The 23066-nt window shown below is 42.5% G+C and overlaps 1 protein-coding gene across 3 annotated transcripts; it reads left to right on the plus strand.

The window, feature by feature from the left end:
• The first annotated feature begins 3104 nt into the window (after positions 1–3104).
• LOC308285015 (uncharacterized protein) lies at positions 3105–23016 on the plus strand. Of its 3 annotated transcripts, XR_013962044.1 has the most exons (12): positions 3105–3275; positions 5263–5414; positions 5878–6007; positions 9020–9307; positions 12223–12333; positions 12964–13161; positions 16146–16309; positions 17206–17313; positions 18022–18099; positions 18397–18486; positions 19748–19938; positions 20398–23016. XR_013962044.1 is itself a non-coding variant. In XM_080725736.1 (11 exons), the coding sequence occupies exons 2-10, from the start codon at positions 5355–5357 to the stop codon at positions 18472–18474; spliced, it is 1215 nt and encodes a 404-aa protein (XP_080581862.1). In that variant the 5' UTR covers positions 3105–3325; positions 5263–5354; the 3' UTR covers positions 18475–18486; positions 19748–23016. The 3 variants fall into 3 exon arrangements, 2 of the variants coding, with proteins under 2 accessions (XP_080581862.1, XP_080581861.1); XM_080725736.1 differs by having other exon boundaries at positions 3105–3325; positions 19748–23016; XM_080725735.1 differs by having other exon boundaries at positions 19748–23016.
• The last annotated feature ends 50 nt before the right edge of the window (positions 23017–23066 follow it).

Below are 23066 nucleotides of genomic sequence, written 5' to 3' on the forward strand. Positions count from 1 at the left end.
CTTTTATGCCTGCAATTTAAAGTTTTTTTAAAAACACATTTTTGGGGCGTCACGTCACTGACCCGTTTATGTCCACGTGTGTAAAATAAGTATTTGTTTAGATTTCTCCATTACATAGAATGGAGGAAATTGCAGAATGGAGAGGTCTGCAACTTTCCATTTTCTTATTGAACAATATAATGGATTTTAGGATTGGTCATTAGATTAGTTATTCTTCAGGAACAGTATTTTCTAGTGTGTGATGTGAGCACTGCTCACTTCACACTGTTGTGATTTTTACTTTACTGGAGTATTTCCAATTTTCTATACTTTTGCTACCCCACTACTCTCAGGCAAATATTGTAAGTGTACTCCACTACAATTATTTGAAACTTTTAGTCGCTAGTTACTTTCTTGATTCTGAGTATTATTACCAGTAAGATTCCCTAATTGGGAGATAAGCGACCGTCAGGTCGCAGCGTGATTTTAGGCCAAAATGTGTGAAGCAGCGTCCAAAAATGTGTTTGAAAAAAACGGCCTGATGGTGGCGCTATATGGGACAGATCCATGTTGATGAGATGAGTGTAGACATACTGTGTACCGATTTGCATGATTTTAGGGCAAAATCTGTAGGAGTAGTGTCCAAAAATGTGTTTTAAAAAATCGGCCTGAAGGTGGCGCTAAATGGACAGATCCATGTTGATGACATGAGTGTAGAGCAAGTGTGTACCGATTTGCATGATTTTAGGGCAAAATTTGTTGGAGCAGTGTCCAAAACTGTGTTTGAAAAAATCGGCCTGATGGTGGCGCTATATGGGACAGATCCATGTTGATGAGATGAGTGTAGACATACTGTGTACCGATTTGCGTGATTTTAGGGCAAAGATTGTAGGAGGCTAGGAGCAGTGGCCAAAAATGTGTTTTGCAAGAATCGGCCTCATGGTGGCGCTAGAAGAGGGCCATGTGAGAATTGATGGGTTGTGGTTTGGCAGGCAAGGAGTGTGTGTGCAACATTTGGCATGGATCGGGGCAAGGGTTGCGGAGATATGAGCAGGGCAAAAGTGTGACATGTGACGTGTGACAGAATGACTGACTGACAGACTGACTGACTGACTGACTGACTGACTGACTCACAGACGGACAGCTGGTCGAGGTTTTGACAGTAACTGCGACCTGACGGTCGCAACAAAACATACATTAACCACTTTACACCCTAGGGTGACACAGCACTCACTTTGGGAAACCCTGATGTATCATTCTGAAGGTCTCTACACACCAGTGGTGGAGGAAGTAGGCTACTCACATTTTCTACTTAAGTAAAATAGTCTGTTACAAGTAAAAGTCTGTTATTCAAAATGTACTTGAGTAAAAGTACAAAAGTATTGACATTTAAATATACTTAATACTGAAAGTAACAGTTTTTACGGTAATTGTACAGTACTTGAGTATGAGTATGTATGTACTTAGTTACTTTCCACCACTGCTCTTAATATAGCCAACTAGGTTATACAGTATCAATCATCAATTCACCTGGGCAAAACCGAGTCCATCCTCTTTGGATCAAATCATAACCTCAAAAAGGTAGAGAACTTCACAATCAAAGTGGGTGACAAGGTCATAACACGAAAAAACGAAATCTCTTACTTAGGATGTATCCTTGAAGCTAATCTTTCCAGCGAAAAGATGACTTCAAAAGTAATACAAAAAATCAACCAACGAACTTGTTTCCTACAGAGGATCGCCCCAATGGTCAACTTCAACACACTGAAGACCATAGCTGGTGCAATAATCCAGCCCCTCTTTGACTATGGAGTCCACGTATGGTATCGTGACGCCCCACAAGCCCTAAAAACTCCAAACAGCCCAAAATAAACTAATTAGGGTCCTGCTTAACCTTCCCAATCAGACTCACCTCACCGCTACTCACCAGTTAAGAGTGGGGTGGCTCAGAGTAGATGACAGAGTACAGCAACTTGCAATGGGACTGGTGTACAAGATACACTACACCACTATGATACCCAAGTACCTGTCAAAATACTTTATAAACGTTAAGGATGTCCATAATTACAACACCAGAGGCAGTGCCACAGATCACGTTCAACCCAGAGTCAACTCAAAGAAAGGGTCGAACTCGTTCTTCTGCTATACCACAAAAATGTGGAATGCCTTACCGAAGGCCATAAAGGAGTGTGGATCACTAGCATCCTTTAAAATTGCCCTAAAAAACCACTTACAGGCAGCAGCCGTTCACAACTGGTAAAAACCTAGCCCAACCCTACCCTCCCTGCCCCTTCCTTGTATATACTGTACATACTGATTGTTTAGACTTACTGTTACCTGCCCCTTCCTTGTATATATTGTATATACTGTACTTACTGATTGTATAGACCTACTGTTTTCTTTTTCTTTCTTTTTTTCTTTACATGTCTACTGCATAGTACTGTGTTCTATTTGTCTGTCATTCAATGTTATATGAGATACTTAAATGGTTTCCTGTTGAAATAAGCTTAGTCTTTTCATGGATCTCCTTTTAGTAGACCTTGTACCAGTGAACTGTACCGTCATGAATCTGTACATTTTCCTATGCAAACTTCTAATAAAGCCTTCAATCAATCAATCAATCAAAATATCAATCAAAAATCACTAGCCTATATCATACTGTATCAATCACTTACAACTACAAGACTAAAAAACACTATATAATGACTTCATAAACTGCACCAAAACATGTTCTAACTATTAAATATCAAAAACTATAATTCTAAAAGGATAAATAAGGGAAATAGATATTTTCAATTAAAGCAATCTATGTAGTTTATTTCAAGTTTATTTTGTGTAAACAAATCCCATCCGCCTGACTGGGTCAATGCAGGGGTCTTCAATGTTGTCAACGCAGTGTCAACGTTTAGTGCAGGGGTCTTTAACGTTTTCAGGCCAAGGACCCCTTAGCTGAGACAGAGAGAGATGAAGCAGGGACCCCCACAACATGTTCGTATAGATTCCATATAGTTTGAAGGCAGTCATACTGACCCAATCAAAAGACAGCAAGGCGGCACATGACAAGCACCATCCAATCGGGGGAACGGCTCTGGGCGGAGCTTTACGGGTGGAGGTTTGTTGTTTTTCTGCCTGAGAACGTCCTGCCAGAAAATCTGGGTTGTTTTTTTCGTTTATAAAGTAAAATTAACTTGTAGTTGTAATAACGTCAGTTAGTGGGGCTTGTCTCCAGTGTCTGTACAGTACCACAATGTTCCGTTTTTTCTATTTATTGCTCGTGGTCCTGAGTTATTTTGCTGGTAAGTAAACGAAGCAACATGGCAAGATGAGGACGCAGAGGTCATATGAGGTAGTTAAAAAGTTTTCAAAAATAATAACTAGTCTCTGGATGCATTCATTCAGCCTGGAATTAAGCCAGGAGTCGACTTTAATAATGAACTCATTATAATGTATTCTTATTTGAGGATGTGCTTAGAGGAAAGCACATCATAAGGTTTGATTGATTGATTGATTGATTGAAGAGTTTATTAGCAGTTTGCAATAGAAAAAAGTACAGTTTCATGACAGCACAAATCACTAGTACAAGGTCAACTAAAAGGAGATCCTAGAAAGCCTTACGGCTTATTTACACAGGAACCACTTTACGTATCTCATATAAAATTGAAAGACAGACGGATAGAACATAGTACTTTATCTAGGATAACATCAATTTCAAAAGCAGAAAAAGCACAACATCTGCAAACACTTAGTGAGCAGCAGGCACATGCACTTGACACTAATTAGAAATGTTCTTTTCTAGTTATTAATACCAGTAAGACTCCCTAAATTGGGAGATAAGCGACCGTCAGGTCGCATACACAAACTTTGTTAGCCAATCAGGAGGGAATATGGAAAATGGGACAGATCCATGTTGATGACATGACTTTAGAGATACTGTGAACCACTTTGCGTGACTCTAGGGCAAAATCTGTAGGAGCAGTGTCCAAAAATGTGTTTTGGAAGAATCAGCCTCATGGTGGCGCTAGAAGAGGGCCATATTAATATTATTGCAACCGTAGGGTCGCAGTTAATTATGAAAACCGGCACATCTTGTCTGTGAGTATAGCTGCTGACCTGTTGTGACATCACATTGTTGTGACATCACCTCATCAAAGATCAAACCCTGGATATCCATACATGGAGATGACTGGATCATCACCTAGATCTCCATATATGGAGCTGCCCTCTACATCTGATTCCCAGATGATGCCCTGTTAGGGCAACCACACTAACAGAATCCCTTTTAATGCCCATAAACCCATATCTGGGAATGCCCATACAATAGAATCCCTTTTATGCCTGGGTAATCTCGGGCGAAGTCGCTTTTCGCCCTTAGGCGTCTTACTTGTTATTACTAGTAAGATGCCTCAGGGCGACATGTGACCTTGCCAATTCTTGGCCATCTGTCCAGTGATGTATATCGGACCAGTTACCCATATATGGATGGAGACCCCTGCATGATAGTCAACAAAATGTGATGTCAGAACATGCCCATATATGGGCATTACCAAATACCAAAAACGTGATGACATCAGCGATCTCCATATATGGGCATAAAAGGGATATCAAGCCAAAGCGTGATGTCAGAGCGGCAAACCCATTCTGTTTAGAGTGGTTCCCCTGACATCACAGTGACATCAGAACATGATGTCAGCACGACCACCGCGGGCACATTGGGTGTGATTTTTTATTAACTTTTTTTTGATGACTCACCACTTTTCACAGTTTTCTGGGGCCGAAATTTAGCCCAAGGAATGTTTTTCATGCAAAACAAATGCTTGCAATGGATTCAGAATCATGAAGAACCCATAGTTTGTTAGTTGTGTAGTGGAGTCAATGGGACAGTGAATACACAAATGGCCATAACTTTCTTTCGAGATGTTTCCGGCAGAGCAGACCTCTCATTCTGTGGACCTTAGATAAAACTGAAATAAAAAGTACGGCAAGACATCACAGGTTCAACCCTATGAGCTTGAGCTTTTGGGCTTGTGGGTCCCTGACTAAACCTACTTTAGCCTATATCATTTGGCAGCCGACCCTAGTTGATGGGCAGTGTAGTGGTGTAGCTGGTAAGATAGACTTGTGCATAATGACACATACTGATTTTACGTATGGGTCAATTCATGTGTTTTAGTTTTTATTTTGGATGGATGGATCATGGATGGATTGATGGATGTTCATTTTGTAGCTTATTCTGTGTGTGTGTGTGTGTGTGTGTGTGTGTGTGTGTTGTTGCTTGTCTCTAAGGCTCATGTGGAGAGACAATACTACCATGTGATTCGGGTGATTCTACTACAGGCTGGTACAGCTTGGGGTGGATCGATCCCTCCAAATTGACCATGTTCTTCACTCCAAGTCGACCTGGCAGACAAAGGATACAAATATCTCAAAACGGAGTGGTGAGTAACATATCTGATTTTCAGATTAATTTCCGATCGGCAACGATTGGCTTTCAAGCGTTGCGGGAGAATTCGGGGGCCAGCCCTCCTACGTTCTCTCTCTCCGTCGTTTTGTCATTTCTCTCCGCTCCCCCAGGTACGGGGCAGAGGGGCTATCCTTTTACCACCTCGGCCTGGGGTGGTTCACCCGGGCTATATGTCTGGGAACACCCCCAGCAACCACATCAAATCAATCAATCAATCAAAACTTTATTTATACAGCACATTTAAAAACGACGTTGCCGTGGTGTCTTGCACGCGCGCCTTCGCGTGCGTGCAAGACACCAGTCATGTTGCCATACCTTAGCTTTTTCCGAACTGACGCCACTGGACCACCTTCTTACCAGGTGTAGCAGAATTCAAGTTCATGTTCCTCTCTGACTATGTGTGTATTTATGAATTTGTTTGTGGTGTCCCCCTGCAGGTGTTGGACCCACACTACGCGTTCACTCATGAGATGTTCATTGTGCGTGAAGTGGGGCCGAAAGATGACGGAGTGTATTCCGCCCTGCTGGACGGCGTCTTGACGGATGTCCTGACACTGATGATCCAAGGTGAGACTACTGGACGCTTCAATCCAGGGATATTATAATTTATTGTCAAACTAACAGAATAACAAAAAAAAAATTACAAAATAAGAAGAAAAAAAAACTAACCAGTCTGAACTAATTAGCCAGTAGCTATGCCCCTCCCAAAAAGCTTTTGTCCAATGCTAGCTTAGAATAACTTCCTGATTGCCAAGGTTTGCCTTGGCAACAGCCTTGGCAAGCTGCCGGTTGCTAAGCTAGCATTGGACAAAAGCTTTTAGGGGAGGGGCAAAGCTACTGGCTAATTGAAGTCATAAGCCAGTTTTCCATACCAGTTTTTAGCCCGACACTACACGACACCGCACGACACCGCACCGCACCGCATTTTATAGTTAGGTTTTCCACTACAGTAGGTCACTGGTCTAAGACACAGGTCTTCATCGAGTCTTTACAACTATAGCGACGACTAACGTCGGGGGGGACATAGTCAAATAATAACTTTATTGGCCAAACTACACAAAGAAGTATGCTAGAATGTAGAGGCTAGTTGCGCTAGCATACATGCTACTAGCGCAGCTACAGTACATGTACTGTAGATTCTGCCTATAATCGACCTCTTTATAAACAGATATAGCCTATAAAACAAACAGGCGTTGCTTTTATATTTGATTTGCAGCCGTGACTGCAAACTCAAATCTGCCTCAAGTTGTTATGAAGACACACAGCTCAGCCAGTGAGCCAGATTCTCCGACCAATCAGTATCAGCAGCGCATATACTTCACTTTTAAGGCACCGCTTCGCCTAGCCCGGACCCACTCTTGAGTGGATACTAAATAGTACCTCGTTTAGTACCACTTTCTCACCACTCTACCCAGTTCCTTGTAGTGGAAAACCTGATACAAGTAGGCGGTGTGGTGTGGTGTGGGGCCTGTGGAAAATGCACTATAGAGAAAATCGCATGTCAATTCTCTCTCTCTCTCCCTATATATATATATATACAGTAAATATATATATATAAAATATTTACTGTGCCAGTTTTAAGCCCTTTTGCCGAAAATAGTCTCTATCTGATGAGACACATTACATTATGTTAAATATGGTGTGTGTGTGTGTGTGTGTGTGTGTGCAGGGGCGGTTATTAAAAACTATTAAAAACTGGGGGCTCCCCACAAAGGTAGTAAAAGGGGCCCCCCCATACGCACGCGCAAAGAATTGGTCTGCGCGAAACACAGTATGCGAGCGCGAAGCACGGAAATTAAAAATGCCACCCTCCAACAGCTCCACTAGGGTAGCTTCTCTTCATGGCTGCAGGCTGTCAAGTACAACAAACAAACAAACAAACCAACAGGATTAAGAGAACACCTACACCTGCATGACATTGAACACTTGATTGGCAGAGGAAGCCTATCTGTTGTCATTATGGTTGGTTTTAAATACCTAACCATAATCATTTTGTATCTATTTGATTAATTTAAGAAAAGCACACACATACCTACAGCAGAACTAACTTTCAACAACTAGTAGAACTGGTCAAGTGGAAAAAGGTCAAGTGGAAAAAGGTAGGAAAAAAGAACTACATTCCAACAAATTAGCCAGATAAGATGTCATCATGTCTCTCATATCAGCCATTCTCATGAAAAATGCTTATCTACAAGCTAATTATCAAGGGCAGAGCTTTTCAACCTTTTTCATTCTCAGCATTTGGGCCACAGACCACTATTTGCATTTGGGTTCATTTGGTTACCAACTCTCCATCATTTAGCTGGGAACCACCAGGAAATCCCGGACTACTGTTTGAAAACCAAATAGGTCATCATATTTTATTTCATATTTTATGCCATCATGACAAATCACTGATTTATCATGATGGAATACAAATATGAAATAAAATCACCTACTACATTTTGCAAGACCACCACGTTACATTTTTGCACAAACAACACAACAAAAGCCCATGCCACAACAAGCCCACATAATATATATTATTGTTTTTACATATTAACCTGTTATCAGTTCACTTTGACAAACATTCACGTCAAGTTGCATACCTATTTAAAGCTACATGTCTTGTGGTTACAGAACTGCAAACCATGTGTTTGTAGCATTGAAACTCGCGCTAATATCAACGTTGCAGTCCGACATACACAAACAAAGAAATTTTCATAAAGTTGCAGCTGCTACTCAACATCTTTGCACAAAACAACACAACGAAAGCCCATGCCACAACACTCCCACATAATATATATTATTGTTTTACATATTAACCTGTTATCAGTTCACTTTGACAAACATTCACGTCCACGCAAGCGTATGTTTCACATACACGGGCATGTTGCATACCTATTTAAAGCTACAGGTATTGTGATTACAGAACAGCAAACCATGTGTTTATAGCATCGAAACTCGCTAATATCAACGCGTTGCAGTCCGACATACACAAACAAAGACATGTTCATAAAGTTGCAGCTGCTACTCACGTTTGTTCAAAGCTGGATTCTAGTCCACGGCGATCTATTTCCACAATAATAATATATTCCTCTGCTCTGGCTTTGTTATTCCTTCTCCATGCTGACGCTGTTTTGTTTTGAGTCGACGCACTGTCTGTGACGCACGGGGAGAGAGTCGCCATATGGGCTACATTGAGAGAGCTATTTCCTCCTTCCTCTCAAAGGTGCCGGTGCGCATTTCAAAACAAGAGTCTCTTTTATTTTCAATTATACTATTGATCATTCAACACACGTTTTATTTTGAAATTATACCGGAAATAGTAGTAGTACTTGAGACTGCTTCATGCTCGGGACAGGTAGGTAGAAAAAAAGAACCTGCTGCTGACTGAAATGTAATTATCAATCAGCCCAGCAGGGGGCCCCCTCTGCCCAGGGGCTCTACGCAGGTGCGTAGTGTGCGTAGAGCAATTAACCGCCGCTGTGTGTGTGTGTGTGTGTGTGTGTGTGTGTGTGTGTGTGTGTGTGTGTGTGTGTGTGTGTGTGTGTGTGTGTGTGTGTGTGTGTGTGTGTGTGTGTGTGTGTGTGTGTCTAGATTGTGCAGAAGAAATACACAAGGATTATGGAGACACCTATGAGTTCCCAGTGTTCTCATATGCGTACAGCCTGGATTTCAGCCCACATTGGTACCCAAAGGAGCCAGCGGTGCTCTTGTGGAATCGCACCGGCAACCCACAGGCCGTTGGGGATGGAGGGATGGGAAGGCTGGTGAACAACAAGAGGACATGGAGGATAGAGCGCCTCACTCAGGAGCACAACGGCTACTACACCTTCAGGAGCAAGAACCAGGAACGCACGCACAAAAGAAAGATGATAGTTAAAGGTTTGGATTCAATAACACACTGTTTACCAAACACTGGGTCGGGATTCAGAGTCCATTTGTTGGTTTCGAGTGAACATCGCTTTATTTTTTGTTTCCTAGATTTCGTTTTTAATAATTATTTCAAAAGATCCCACAAAATTCACAATCTAAGATGGGCTAAAAAGTGTGGGAACCAGCGCAATAACAAACTAGAAGAAGTGCTCTTCCGAGCACAGGTCTTCACCAGCCACGCGTCCTGGTGGTGCTATAATAGGCCAATGTAAAAAGGGTGGCATGTGTTCTTCACCAATCTTAGACCTTTCATGGCGCCACCATGAGGCTGATTTGAACATTTTGTAGTGTAATTTCTTCCTTGGCCTTTTGCGAATGTGCGTGCACAATTTCATTGCAATTGCACGCTGTGTTTGATTTGAGGCATTTTGTTTGAAATGGATCAATCCTGCAAAGTTTGGAGGCAAATCTTAGCCAATCAGGATGGAATATTTAATACAGTACTGATCCGTCCTGATCATATGACTGTAGAGATACTGTTTACTGATTTGTGTTAATTTTGGGTAAAATCTGAAGGAGTAATATCCAAAAAATGTGTCTTACATAAGTCGGCCTCCTGGTGGCGCTATAAAAGGCTGATGTGAAAAATGCAAGGAAAGGGTTTTTCCTTGGCCTCTACAAAGTTTGAAACTGATTGGTGGAGTTATAGGTAAAACCACGAATTGGCCTGTTATAGCGCCACCATGAGGCTGATTTCAAAAATTTGAAGTGGCATTTCTTCCTCGGCCTAGTGGGAACGTGTGGGAACGCGATTTCATGTTTTGCGACCGTCAGGTCGCAGTTACTACCAAAACCTCGACAGGCTGTCTGTCCGTCAGTCTGTCAGTCTGTCCGTCACGTCACACTTTTCCCCAACTCATATCTCCGCCACCGTTGCCCCAATCCATGCCAAACTTTGCACACACACTCCTTGCCTGCCAATCCACAACCTCCACCCCTCCCGGGACCCCCGGAGCTCCAGGGACCCCCAGGGACCCCCTGTCGCCGCCGCTAAAAAGTGCTAAAATGACCAATGACCACCCCAACGGGGCTGTTCACGGGGAATTCCCAGGGACCACCGACTCCTGGTGCTCCAGAATGGATGCAAAAGTGGTCGCCCCCTAGTGGAGGACCCCCGCCACTGCAGCACACATAAAATGCCGTAACTCGGGCTAGGAGCGACCGGGAGAGCCGGGGCCGGTACCCACACACCCGCCTCGACGGCGCCAAGAGAGCCGTCAACATGAATCTGTCCCATATAGCGCCACCATCAGGCCCAATTTTTCAAACACATTTTTGGACACTGCTCCTACAGATTTGGCCCTAAAATCACGCAAATCGGTACACAGTATGTCTACACTCATGTCATCAACATGGATCTGTCCCATATAGCGCCACCATCAGGCCCATTTTTTTAAACACATTTTTGGACTCTGCTCCTACAGATTTTGCCCTAAAATCACGCAAATCGGTACACAGTATGTCTACACTCATGTCATCAACATGGATCTGTCCCATATAGCGCCACCATCAGGCACATTTTTTCAAACACATTTTTGGACAATGCCCCTACAGATTTTGCCCTAAAATTATGCAAATCGGTACACAGTATGTCTACACTCATGTCATCAACATGGATCTGTCCCATATCTTTTTTCAAACACATTTTTTGGACACTGCTCCTACACATTTTGCCCTAAAATCACGCTGCGACCTGACGGTCGCTTATCTCCCGATTAGGGAGTCTTACTGGTAATTGCACTCTGCGTTTGTAATTTGAAGCATTTTGTCCAAAACGGACCAATCTTACAAACTTTGAAAGCCAATCTCAGCCAATCAGGACGGAATATGGACAATCAGACAGATCCATGTCGATCACATGACTGTAGAGATACTGTCTACCGATTTGCGTGATTTTTGGACAAAATCTGTAGGAGTACTGGCCAAAAGGTAGTTTTGCACAAATTGGCCTCCTGGTGGCGCTAGAACAGGCCCATGTAAAAAATGTGGGGCAGAAGTTCTGAATTGGCATCCAGGGAGTGCGCTTTGAAACTGATCGGTGGAGTTATAGGTAAAACCACGAATCGGCCTGTTATAGCGCCACCATGAGGCTGATTTCAAAAATTTGAAGTGGCATTTCTTCCTGGGCCTAGTGGGAACGTGTGTGCGCGATTTCATGTTAATTGCACTCTGCATTTGTGATTTGAGGCATTTTGTCCAAAATGGACCAATCTTACAAACTTTGAAAGCCAATATCAGCCAATCAGGATGGAATATGGACAATCAGACAGATCCGTGTCGATCACATGACTGTAGAGATGCTGTCTACCGATTTGCGTGATTTTTGGACACAATCTGTAGGAGTAGTGTACAGAAATGTGTTTTGCAAACATCGGCCTCATGGTGGCGCTAGAACAGGGCCATTTGAAGAATGTGGGGCAGAGGTTCTGAATTGGCATTCAGGGAGTGTGTGTGCTCATTTTGGCAGCGACCGGGCCAACGGTGCCGGAGATTAGCTGGTAACAAACTCGGAGGACGGACGGACAGACAGGGGCGAAAACATACTCTCCCCCTGCCTTCGGCTGGTGGAGACAATAACCTTTAATTCACACTAGCAGCGTGATGAATTGACCAGTGGTTCTCAAACATTTTCATCTCAAGTCCCCCAAATTAATGTGTTTGGCTGCGGACCCCCATCTGTAAATATTGGTGTCAGGGACCCTCCATACAAGATTTGTGTTTGTCGTTTCAAAAATGTTCCACATTTTACCAATTTGTTTTCAAGATGTGAAATAATCGTATGAAATGAATGCTTAAGGAACGTAATTTCTTTTCCACAGTGAAATCAGTATTCTGATGTGTAATCTCTTCTGTCTCGTATACAGCGCAGCACCAATATTTCCACAAATTAAATGGCGAGGAGTTTGACTTCATCGTAGAAATGGACCTCGAAGTGTTGGACATGAGCTACATCCCTTCTAGCTGGAGAGGAACTGGTAAAGTTTGTGCACTTGGTGAAGAGTTTTTGAATTTTGGCATGGTGTTAGTTATGGGTATAAGGTTTTCAAAAACCATCGCAAACAAGTTGGGCTCGCCCCCTAGTGGTCTGTTTGCAATTAATCAGATATTAGATAGGTCAGTATATTGTAGACCACTAGGGGGCGAGCCCAACTTGTTTGCGATAGTTTTTGAAAACCTTATACCCATACCTAACACCATGTCAAAATGTAAAAGCTAGTTACCAAGTGCATATTTTATATGAATTTCTACACATTAAATAGGCATTTTTAGCTCCCGGCAGCCATCGTGGACGCCATCTTGAAAATTATGCCTTTCCGTTAGTTAGTTTTACCTAAACTTTTAGTATGTTGTTTATCATACCCAATAGTAACAGAATCCATTGTAAAATCTCATTTATCAATTATTTGGGGTTTCAACCATATACTGACATATCTACTATTGAATTCATTGCAAACAGACCACTAGGGGGCGAGCCCAACTTGTTTGCGATGGTTTTTGAAAAACTTATACCCATACCTAACACCATACCAAAAATCAAAAACGTTTCACAAAGTGCACGAAATTGATGATTATTGACCAGTTTCTACCCTGCTATTCTAATGGAGGCGCGGAGAGGCCGATGATGCAGAACGGCCAGATGCATACTGAATCGGAGGAGCTGTTTGATGGTAGAATATACTGGACCGTCACTGCCAAAATACTGCACGTCAGGATCTGGGACCTCCAGCCGTCTGACGCTGGTGACTTTGAGTTCAGAGACCAGCGGGGAAATCTGGCTCTGCTGGTGGAGCTGGACATACCAGGCGAGTGATGTTGCTACACGCAGTGGTGTAAAGCAGGGGTCTTCAACGTTTTCGGTCCAAGGACCCCTTAGCCGAGAGAAAGATGAAGCAGGGACGCCCCCACAACCTTAATGTAGATTCCATATCGTTTGACAGCACAATCATCAGTGTATTTTGGACTGATGTCAATTTGTGTTTTCCGATATTTAACCACTGTCAACACTTTAAACTTGACCCTTTCCCCTCCACACCAAACCTCTTTGCCCAAAATAGCCGATCTACAAGCTGTATCTCGGATACAAACATTGTGTTTTACTCCACTACAATTATTTGAAAACTTTAGTTACTAGTTACTGTACATTGCAGATATAAATTATAATATTGTAAAACATACATAAACAACCTTAGCCCTATTTTATACCTAGGCTTTTTTGAAAATAGCCGATCAACAAGCTCACAACACGTCACATTGCGATGCCATTTGAGCTTGTAGATCTGCTATTTTCTAATATTTTAGTACTTTTACTTTTGGTATTTTAATTACATTTTGATGCCAATGCTTTCGTACTTTTACTCAATTAATTTAATCCACTCAATCTGATATCAATCCAACTTTATTTATTCTTTTAACTTTTTCTTCCTACAAGTTTCCTATAAGGCTTACGTTTGTGGCTCACATCGTGTCCCCCACACATCTTATTCCATGTTATTTAGGTTCTTGGTTTACCTGTGATCCTAGTTTACTGAGGCACTACAGGGTTCCCCAATTAGTTTTCCCCAAGGGCCGAATTATGTCTAGGGTACCAAGCCGAGGCCACAACATTGCAGGGGGCGACGGTGGTTTTCCCGCTACTCCAGTGACAGTTTTCGTCCAAAACCGTTCATTTTGAATTTATCATCTATCTATAAATGCGAGAAGTCTCTGTCTGCGTGTATGTAACCCGCGTATCTCGAGAACCGTTCGTCCCACCGGCTTCAGATTCGGCACGCGTGTTCCCCGCCGCGGCACGGAGTGCAGTGCCGGGTCTCGACCCGACCCGACGCGCGGTTTTCCCGAACCGGCGCGAAACGTTCAGAATCTCCTTATGCGGGGTTGATTGTTGACATCAGGCTGTTCCGGAGGAAATCGGCGAAAGCTCTGACTCATTGTGACATCACTTCATAAAAGGCTCTGACATCACGTACGCCACATGAGTCAACAAAAAATCTCTGTGATTGTGTATGTATTTGTATGTAATCCGCGTATCTCGAGAACCGTTCGTCCCACGGGCACGCGCGTTCTCCATATATGGGCATAAAATGAATGCCCCCATATATGGGCATAAAATGGATTGCAGACAGACAGATACAGATATCTCCATATATGGACATAAATGGACAGAGGCAAACAGAATTCGGCACGCGCGTTCCCCGTCGCGGCGCGGAGTGCAGTGCCGAGCCTCGACCCGACCCGACGCGCGGTTTTCCGAAACCGGCGCAAAACGTTCGGAATCTCCTTATGCGGAGCTGATTGTTGACATCAGGCTGTTCCGGAGGAAATCATGTCATTGTGACATCACTTCATAAAAGGCTCTGACATCACGTACACCACATGACCCCACACTCCTATGACAACACGGGCATATTTACATTGTTCCCGAGTTGGCCAGGGCGCCGACTAGACGCTCGGCCGCCCATCTCCATATATGGGCATGAACCGTTCGTCCACGGGCACGCGCGTTCTCCATATATGGGCATAAAATGAATGCCCCCATATATGGGCATAAAATGGATTGCAGACAGACAGATACAGATATCTCCATATATGGACATAAATGGACAGAGGCAAACAGATGGTCAAAGATCTCCATATATGGGCATAAAATGGACGCAGACAGACAGATACAGATATCTCCATATATGGGCATAAATGGACACAGGCAAACAGATGTTCAAAACGGGTCCTATGACAACAGGTATAATGAGGTTTGCATTAAAGGGGGAACCGGCACTGTATGGGCATGAACCGTTCGTCCCACGGGCACGCGCGTTCTCCATATATGGGCATAAAATGAATGCCCCCATATATGGGCATAAAATGGATTGCAGACAGACAGATACAGATATCTCCATATATGGACATAAATGGACAGAGGCAAACAGATGGTCAAAGATCTCCATATATGGGCATAAAATGGACGCAGACAGACAGATACAGATATCTCCATATATGGGCATAAATGGACACAGGCAAACAGATGTTCAAAACGGGTCCTATGACAACAGGTATAATGAGGTTTGCATTAAAGGGGGAACCGGCACTGTGTCTGCAACACAGTTGGAGGCACAGACAGATACTCCATATATGGGCATAAAATGGACGCAGATAGACACATGTCTCCATATATGGGCATAAAATGGACCCAGAACTATAACTGCAGTGATCTCCATATATGGACATAAAATGGACGCCGACAGACAGACAGACAGATACAGATATCTCCATATATGGGCATAAATGGACACAGGCAGACAGATGGTCAAAACGGGTCCTATGAAAACAGGTATAATGGGGTTTGCATTAAAGGGCGGGGCATTCATTCCCTATTTACATTGTTCCGAGTTGGCCAGGTCGCCGACTAGACGCTGGGCCGCCCGAAGGGCGGCCCAGCTTCTAGTTTTAAAAATGATTTAAACTAGTGAAAACAGACGATCTACAAGCAAACAACTCCTCGCGGTGCGAGGCGTTGTGTGCTTGTAGATCTGCTGTTTTCACTACTTTTGAGTGACGGCCTTGTATGATTTGCGAAAGAACTTACAAATGTGGAGATCCACCCGACAACGGCGATATACTAGTGTTGTTGCTGCTTTTATACCACCATTATTACTGGGGTTGGTACGCCGTCTCTCTGTATTTGATGTATTATGTTTACCTTGCTTATTGTTAAGTCGCTCTGGATAAGAGTGTCTGATAAATGTATGAATTGTATTCCTCTCGTAACATTGACATCTTCTTGTTCTCACAGACTCTTCTCATGACATTTACGTCAGCGTTGGCATTGGCTTTGGTGTGCTATTGGTGCTGGTGGTCTGCTGTTTGTGTGCGAGGAAGCACAAAAACAAATGCAGAAAGAACAACTCTGTTCCTCTCAATGACGTAGCAGCAGCAGAAGCTGTATCTTTCACTAATGTAAGTAGAAGAATGAAGATTAACCCCAAAATATATCGAAACCGATATTTAGAGCCAATTACCCACTTAAGGCCCATTCCCACTGGGCCAGATAACAGATCAAAAAATCTCTTTCTCCAGATATTTTTCCATTCAAAGTGGATGGTAGATACAGATAAAAAGAATATCTATCTTGCCACAGATACTTTTATCTGTGGCAGCTATTTTTTTTATCTGTATCTACCATCCACTTTGAATGGAAAAATATCTGGAGAAAGAGATTTTTTTATTTGTTATCTGGCCCAGTGGGAATGGGCCTTAAATCTTGCTCATGTAGGTTAATTGAATATTCTAGAAACGGGACGAAAGAGTTTTCTTCTTTTAATAATCAACTAAATTGATTTGTCTGATTAACTAGATGACTGTATTATACTTTGTTGTACAACAAATAGACAATGTACAAGCTCACAGCTTCTTATTTTCACAACTGTATTACCGTATTTTCCGGACTATAAGGCGCACATAATAGACGCTACCGTTGCGTTATGCATCCAACAGATGGAGCTGTGCTAAAGGGAATGTCAATGTCAATGAATGATCCATATATAAGGCGCACTGGACTATAAGGCGCACTGTAGTTTTTTGAGAAAATTAAAGGCTTTTAAGTGCGCCTTATAGTCCGGAAAATACGGGTAAAATAAATCACACCTGTGCAAATGGTATCAAACGCGACACACGTGCATATCTCCTTGCATGGGCCGTTCTGTCTGCGACGTCAGTTTACTTTATGTGATATTGATCGGAAGTCATATCGCCCAGCCCTAAAGGCTCCTGTCCTTCCAGCCAATGGGACGTAAAGGGAATTGGCTCTGTGTGTTTTCATGTTCGTAATTTCAACGTCCTTGGTTCAATTCCAGGACACCACTCAACCTTCCACTTCAGCTCATCCCAGTTCAGCTCATAGACAGGCTTACCCTGCCCCACTGCCCTCCAAACAGCCTGGGTCCTCTGACCATCAACCACTGGTATGTGCTTTCATCATGTGATCCACTGACCACTTGGCACTTTATAAATAATCATGCTGTCCACCTCAAAGTATTCATTTATTCCCTGACTTATACGGATTCATTAGGATTGTTTAAAACCCATTTAGGTCTAGAATTATTGAATGCTTTAGCTATTGAAAAATAGCAGATATACAAGCTCACAGTATGGCACCGAGTGCCGTGCTGCGAGCTTGTAGATCTGCTATTTTTGAAAAAGTCGTGAAAATCTGTGCAAATCTTGGAATATATGTATTTTCAAAGCGAACGATTTTGCTTCTGGGTGGTCCCTGGAACTAAATATTTTAAGATGTGGGTCCGTGGCCAAATACATATCATTTTGGGGGTCCTTCACATGAAAAGGTTTGAGAACTACTGACATAGTAGTCTCTCAAGAACAGACCAACTGAGCTCCATTTAAGTGAAAAGGACCTTTTCTTTGACAATGGCTAGCCAGATTGCTGACATAGAAACACAGGTTTAAACATAAAAAAAACCTTAGAAGGATTCAAAAGACACTTATAGAATTGGATCAAAATTCTAATTTTCACGATTTTTCAAAAATAGCAGATCTACAAGCTCGCAGCGCGGCACTCGGTGCCGAGCTGTGAGCTTGTATATCTGCTATTTTTCAATAGTTAAAGCATAAAATAATGATACACAATAATGTGTACCCATTCTATCTTACAGGCCTCGCCTGTTCCTGAGAGTTCATCATATGCAGCAACCACACCCTACCCCCAAGGGCCTGGGTCCACTGACCACCTGGTAGGTTCTTCATACACCATCATTTGATCCACCTACAATGTCTTTGTCCAGTGCTCTTGAAACTGTGTCAGGCAAACATGTTCATTGCCATGGTTCATTGCCGACTCATAAGCTAGTGAACAGCAACACTCAGTTTACTCACACACATTTGCACTCAAAGGACAACAATGGAAATGGGCTCTGGCTCGTTTTGTGTGTTATCTTTTGGACAGATAATGTACAAATATGTGTACATTGGTCATGTGTATATGCTTTTCTTCAACAATCATTACTGAAAAGAATTGTTTGATCCTACAGTACCAGGCTCCTGGTCCAGTAGAGTCCAGTCCAGCGTCTGGTCTTCCAGTCTTCATTCATCCAATGACCCACTTCTAGTGGTAACCACTGGTAGGTGGTATCATCATTCCACCATTTATTTAGCCCAGTAGTAAGGCTGTCACAATTATGACATTTTACCTGGTGAGTAAAGTGCCCTCCAGACGATATGTGGTCACCACGTCCTAGTAATTAATTCTCAATGAGAGGCGGGCGGCTATTTTGGGCGCGCGGAGAAGTTTAGGGGCGGTGAGGCAAGCGGGCACGGTCCCGTGAAATCCCCGCAAGCGTGCTCGTTTGTGCATGCGTACAGGCGGTAAGAGCTGGATGGTGTTCATTTTTTTGAAATACCGTGCAGCGTTTTTACTCGCTGAAGCGAGTGTGTTTGTGTCTCGGCGCTGCTGCCGCTGATCCTAGCGGGAGCCCCCGCGTCAACCGCTGCTCATCTGGAGGGCCCTGAATTGTTGCTCAAATAATTGTGATTTATTAGCGATTTCATGATATTTCTGTTCTTGAACATTGGAACATTATGAATTAAAAAAACTAAATTTAACTAAACTAAAACTAAACTAAATGGCTTTTAGGCTTTGTAAACTAAAGTTGCACATGGCTGATATGACAGAGATAACTTACACATTTAATAGCTTTCAAACTTGAGCTTGTAGATTGGAATTTCCACTATGCAAAAAATCATTGCCATTTAATATCTCAAATAGTTGTGATTAGGCGTTCATGTAATAACTGTGACCCAGTGGTTTCTTTTCAAGTCAGTGACTTTAACACATCGGGTGCCCACGTGGTGTCTACAAGCCAATCTCTTTGATGTCGCTGGAGGCCCACGACGCGTTTGACGCGTTTTACAGTAAACTATACTGTACTGTAGCTACTGCACTTGGCTGCCGCGGTGATGAAACAAACTCCATTTCCCAACATGCAGCGCGCAATTACGTCATCCGGACGCGCTGTGTGTCTCGTTGACTTCCTGTCTAACGGCTGCACAAAAACGTGGTTTTCTCCTAATCTAGCTTTTAAATCACTTTCATTTCAAAACGGCAGCCTCTTCTACCTGCCATAACACAAACAATGTGGCTTAGAAATGATAAAAAACGGTCCTGACTGAAAGAAAAGATTTTCGCGAAATAAACAGGACATACTCCGATTACATTTACTCGGATTACTTTTCTCGCCAGTACGAGTAGAATGACGCGTTGCCATGGGCACCAGCAACACACACACGTCATACATCCGGGCACTCGATGTGTTAATTAATGTTTTCTCTCTTTTTTTTTTAATCTTTTCTCTGTTTTCTTCTGGTGATGCCTGCGCACTGGAGTCGGCCGCCTCAAATCAGCCATGAAGAAGTGGGGCTTGGCAGACAGTGCAGCATGCGAGTGCGGAGAGCCTGAGCAGTCTGCCCAGCACATATTTACCACCTGCCCCCTGTACAGACCACCTTCAGAGGCAGAGACAAGGGCGTGGCTACATGATACTGTGTTGGATATGATGATACACGAAAGACCAGTTGTGCCTTTGAATTCTTTTTTTTTTTATATAATTTTTATCCCACGATTTTGTAACCCATTTTTCACCCAATGTCAATTGCCTATGTAATCCTGGGCTCTGCCCTCTGCCGCGCCTGGGGAGAGCAACCGACTGACCTCATGCTTCCTTCTATGCATGAGGAGTCCAAGTTCCTTCTTTTCACCTGACAGGGGGGATTTCCCCGGTTTGGACGTAGCGCGTGGAAGGAACACGTTATTCCAACCAGTTCCTTTCCGCCAGGGGGAGGCATTATAGAGACCAGGATTACTGCATGTTTTTGTGAGGGTATCTACCCTATGAGACACAGGGGGAACATGCAAACTCCACACAGAAAGGCCCTATCGCCAACCCCACCTAGGGTGTGGGTGCTGATGATGACGCGGAGGGAGGAACTCGCCCCCAGCACCCACAGCGTCCCCCGGCGGGAATCGAACCTTCTAGCTGCCTTTGAATTCTAACCTCTGAACTGTGATCTTTCAACCTCAGCTTTATTGTCTTATCACAGGTTAACAGGTGCAAAAAAAGAAAGAAAAGCGGGTCAAATTATTTGTCCTACAAACTGCCTTGATGATTATTATTTTTTAAATCCCGAAGTGTGAAAATGATAGATGTAGAATAGAAGCCAATTGGTTTACTGTTATGTTTATATTTGGTCAATGAATGCACTATAACTGGAATGTGTGGATGATTGAGTGACAGGCATAGGGTCGGACCTGGTTACCTCAAACGCAGCACCTATTCACCTGCTGAGAACACAGAGAGAGAGAGCTCTATACACAGAGACCTACTTGTGGATCTCTACAGGTTTGTTGTCACTCTACGTTGTATTAAATCAAATCAAATCTTCTAAATAAGGGCTCTCTAATATTATTACTGTACATAATTAGTCATCTCATAAAAGTGCATGTGTGTTTGTGTCTTTATGACTGAAGAACATGAACAAATGTTTTGGGAGACATAATATAAACACCACAAATGACAAAATAACAATACTATAATGGGCTATTAACTCCAAAAAAGAAAACTCCAGGGCAAAAATCCACTCGTCCGAGACAGTTTGCCCTCCTGGCCCCCAAGTTGTGGAATAAACTCCCTGTCGCACTTAGAACAACGGACTCACTCGCTAGCTTTCGCCGTGGACTGAAGACTCACCTTTTCAGACTCCACCTAAACCCTTAGCACTACAGAAAAGTCAGTGACCATACATGAAGCTAGTTAGCATTAGTTTTTTGTCTTTAGGTTTGATTATACTGTGTTTTTTCTAGATAGATATCCATTTGCATTTGTTATATTGTTGATGATGTTCTGACATATTATCTTGTTTATTATTGTGATGTTATCTGCTTATTGTAAGTCGCTTTGGATTAAAAGTGTCTGCTAAATGCCTAAACTGTAAACTATTATAAAAATATGAATACAACTTAAAAAATAAAATAAAGAAAGAAAAAGGAAAAATACTTCAGGGAATAGCCAGGCTACCTGAAGACTAGGCAAATTCCATAAATCCATATGCTTCACAGATTCTTCTGGTTTTCATAGCTTTAGTGTTTGTACAATGTTTGTAGCCTATGTTTATTCTAAGTATGGAAATAAGGCAAACAATAATGTCTGGACGTTAGTTATTATAGTACGACACTCAAAGGCAACAGGGGTCAATTTAATTTTGCATAGACATATAAAGTTTCCTTTTCATTTAATGCTTAGCTACTCAGTTCTGAATTTGTTTGTTCACAGGGGTTAAAGTTCTCAGTCCTGGGAACTGATTTCTGTCTTGAGGATTCCATAGGGGGCTATTTCTGAGATCAGTGCAGAATCACAATCACATCGCAGTGCGTTTTGAGCTTGTGATCTGCTATTTTTATCCACGAGTTTCCTACGCCCCATAGTGCATTGCGCAAACGTCTGCACCGAGGTTCCGCCGCCGATTTACAAGCTCACAACGGGTTGCATCTGCGACGCGACGTGAGCTTGTATGTCTGCTGTTAAACCCGGAAGTTTGGTCCTGATAGTCTCCAGTAAACTCCCGCGGAAACTTGTGGATACATTTTGAAAACTTGACTTTTACTTGTAACAGAATATTTCTACGTTTTGGTAAATCCTAGTTGTGACCTTTAAGCTGTGTATAATTCATTGTACGACAGATATTAAAACCTCCATTCTACAGGGTCACAACTTGTCTAGTTGCAACGTTTTGTGACCCTGTGTTTCAGCTATTGTAGCTATTTTAGAACATTCTTTAAAAGCTTTGCCTACAATGATATGCCCAAAATAGGGAGGCCAAGTTGAAGGGGTTAAAATAGAATAAACTATTGACCAGGTTTAACAAAAACAAACGTTTCAGTGTTACTCATATTGGCTCTAAGATTATCGGACTTCCCTCACCCACGCTTTCTGATAGTCTTTGGAACAGACTGTAAAGCTGAATAATGTAGGACGATAAAGACTTATTAACCAAGAAGCAGTTCATGTCCTTTGCCTTGTATTGATTTGATCATTATTCATATACACTGTACCAACTGTACCTTATTACAAGCAGACTGTTGACATAATTATCTCAATTGTGTGATATGTGCTCACGTATTGTATGAATTATTTCGAAGTGCATGTCCGGAATTGCTTGTTACATTGACAAATGTGACTTTTGTATTTAAAGAGGAGCTCCACCTTTTCAACCTATGTTCATATAATTGGTCCTCACTCAAAAATAGCTTTTTTCTTTTTTTCCTCAGAGGAGGGCTGTGGGCAGGTCAGAAACCCATCGTCTTGTGACATCATTGATTGCCAATCCAGCTTATAGAAACTGCAGGCTTTCTATTCCTGAAAAGTTGCAATTTTAAAGTGGAAGCCATTGTTCTCGCGATAATAAAAATCGAAATAGTTTTTTCAAAAATATTGATTAAATTTTTTTTTGGAAAATGATGATGTCACAAGACGATGGATTCTGAACGTCCCACAGCTCTCCTAGGAGACTTGGACTGAGTAGAAAAAAATGGTGATATTTTATCATGAACATTAGTGAGGACCTATTATATGAAGACAGGTTGAAAAGTGGTGAACTACTCCTTTAATGAGTGAGTGAATAAACCTGCCTCAGTTACATTCATGACTGA

Source organism: Nannobrachium achirus (genome assembly GCF_963921795.1).
Source record: "Nannobrachium achirus genome assembly, chromosome: 1".
Taxonomy (NCBI): Eukaryota; Metazoa; Chordata; class Actinopteri; order Myctophiformes; family Myctophidae; genus Nannobrachium; species Nannobrachium achirus.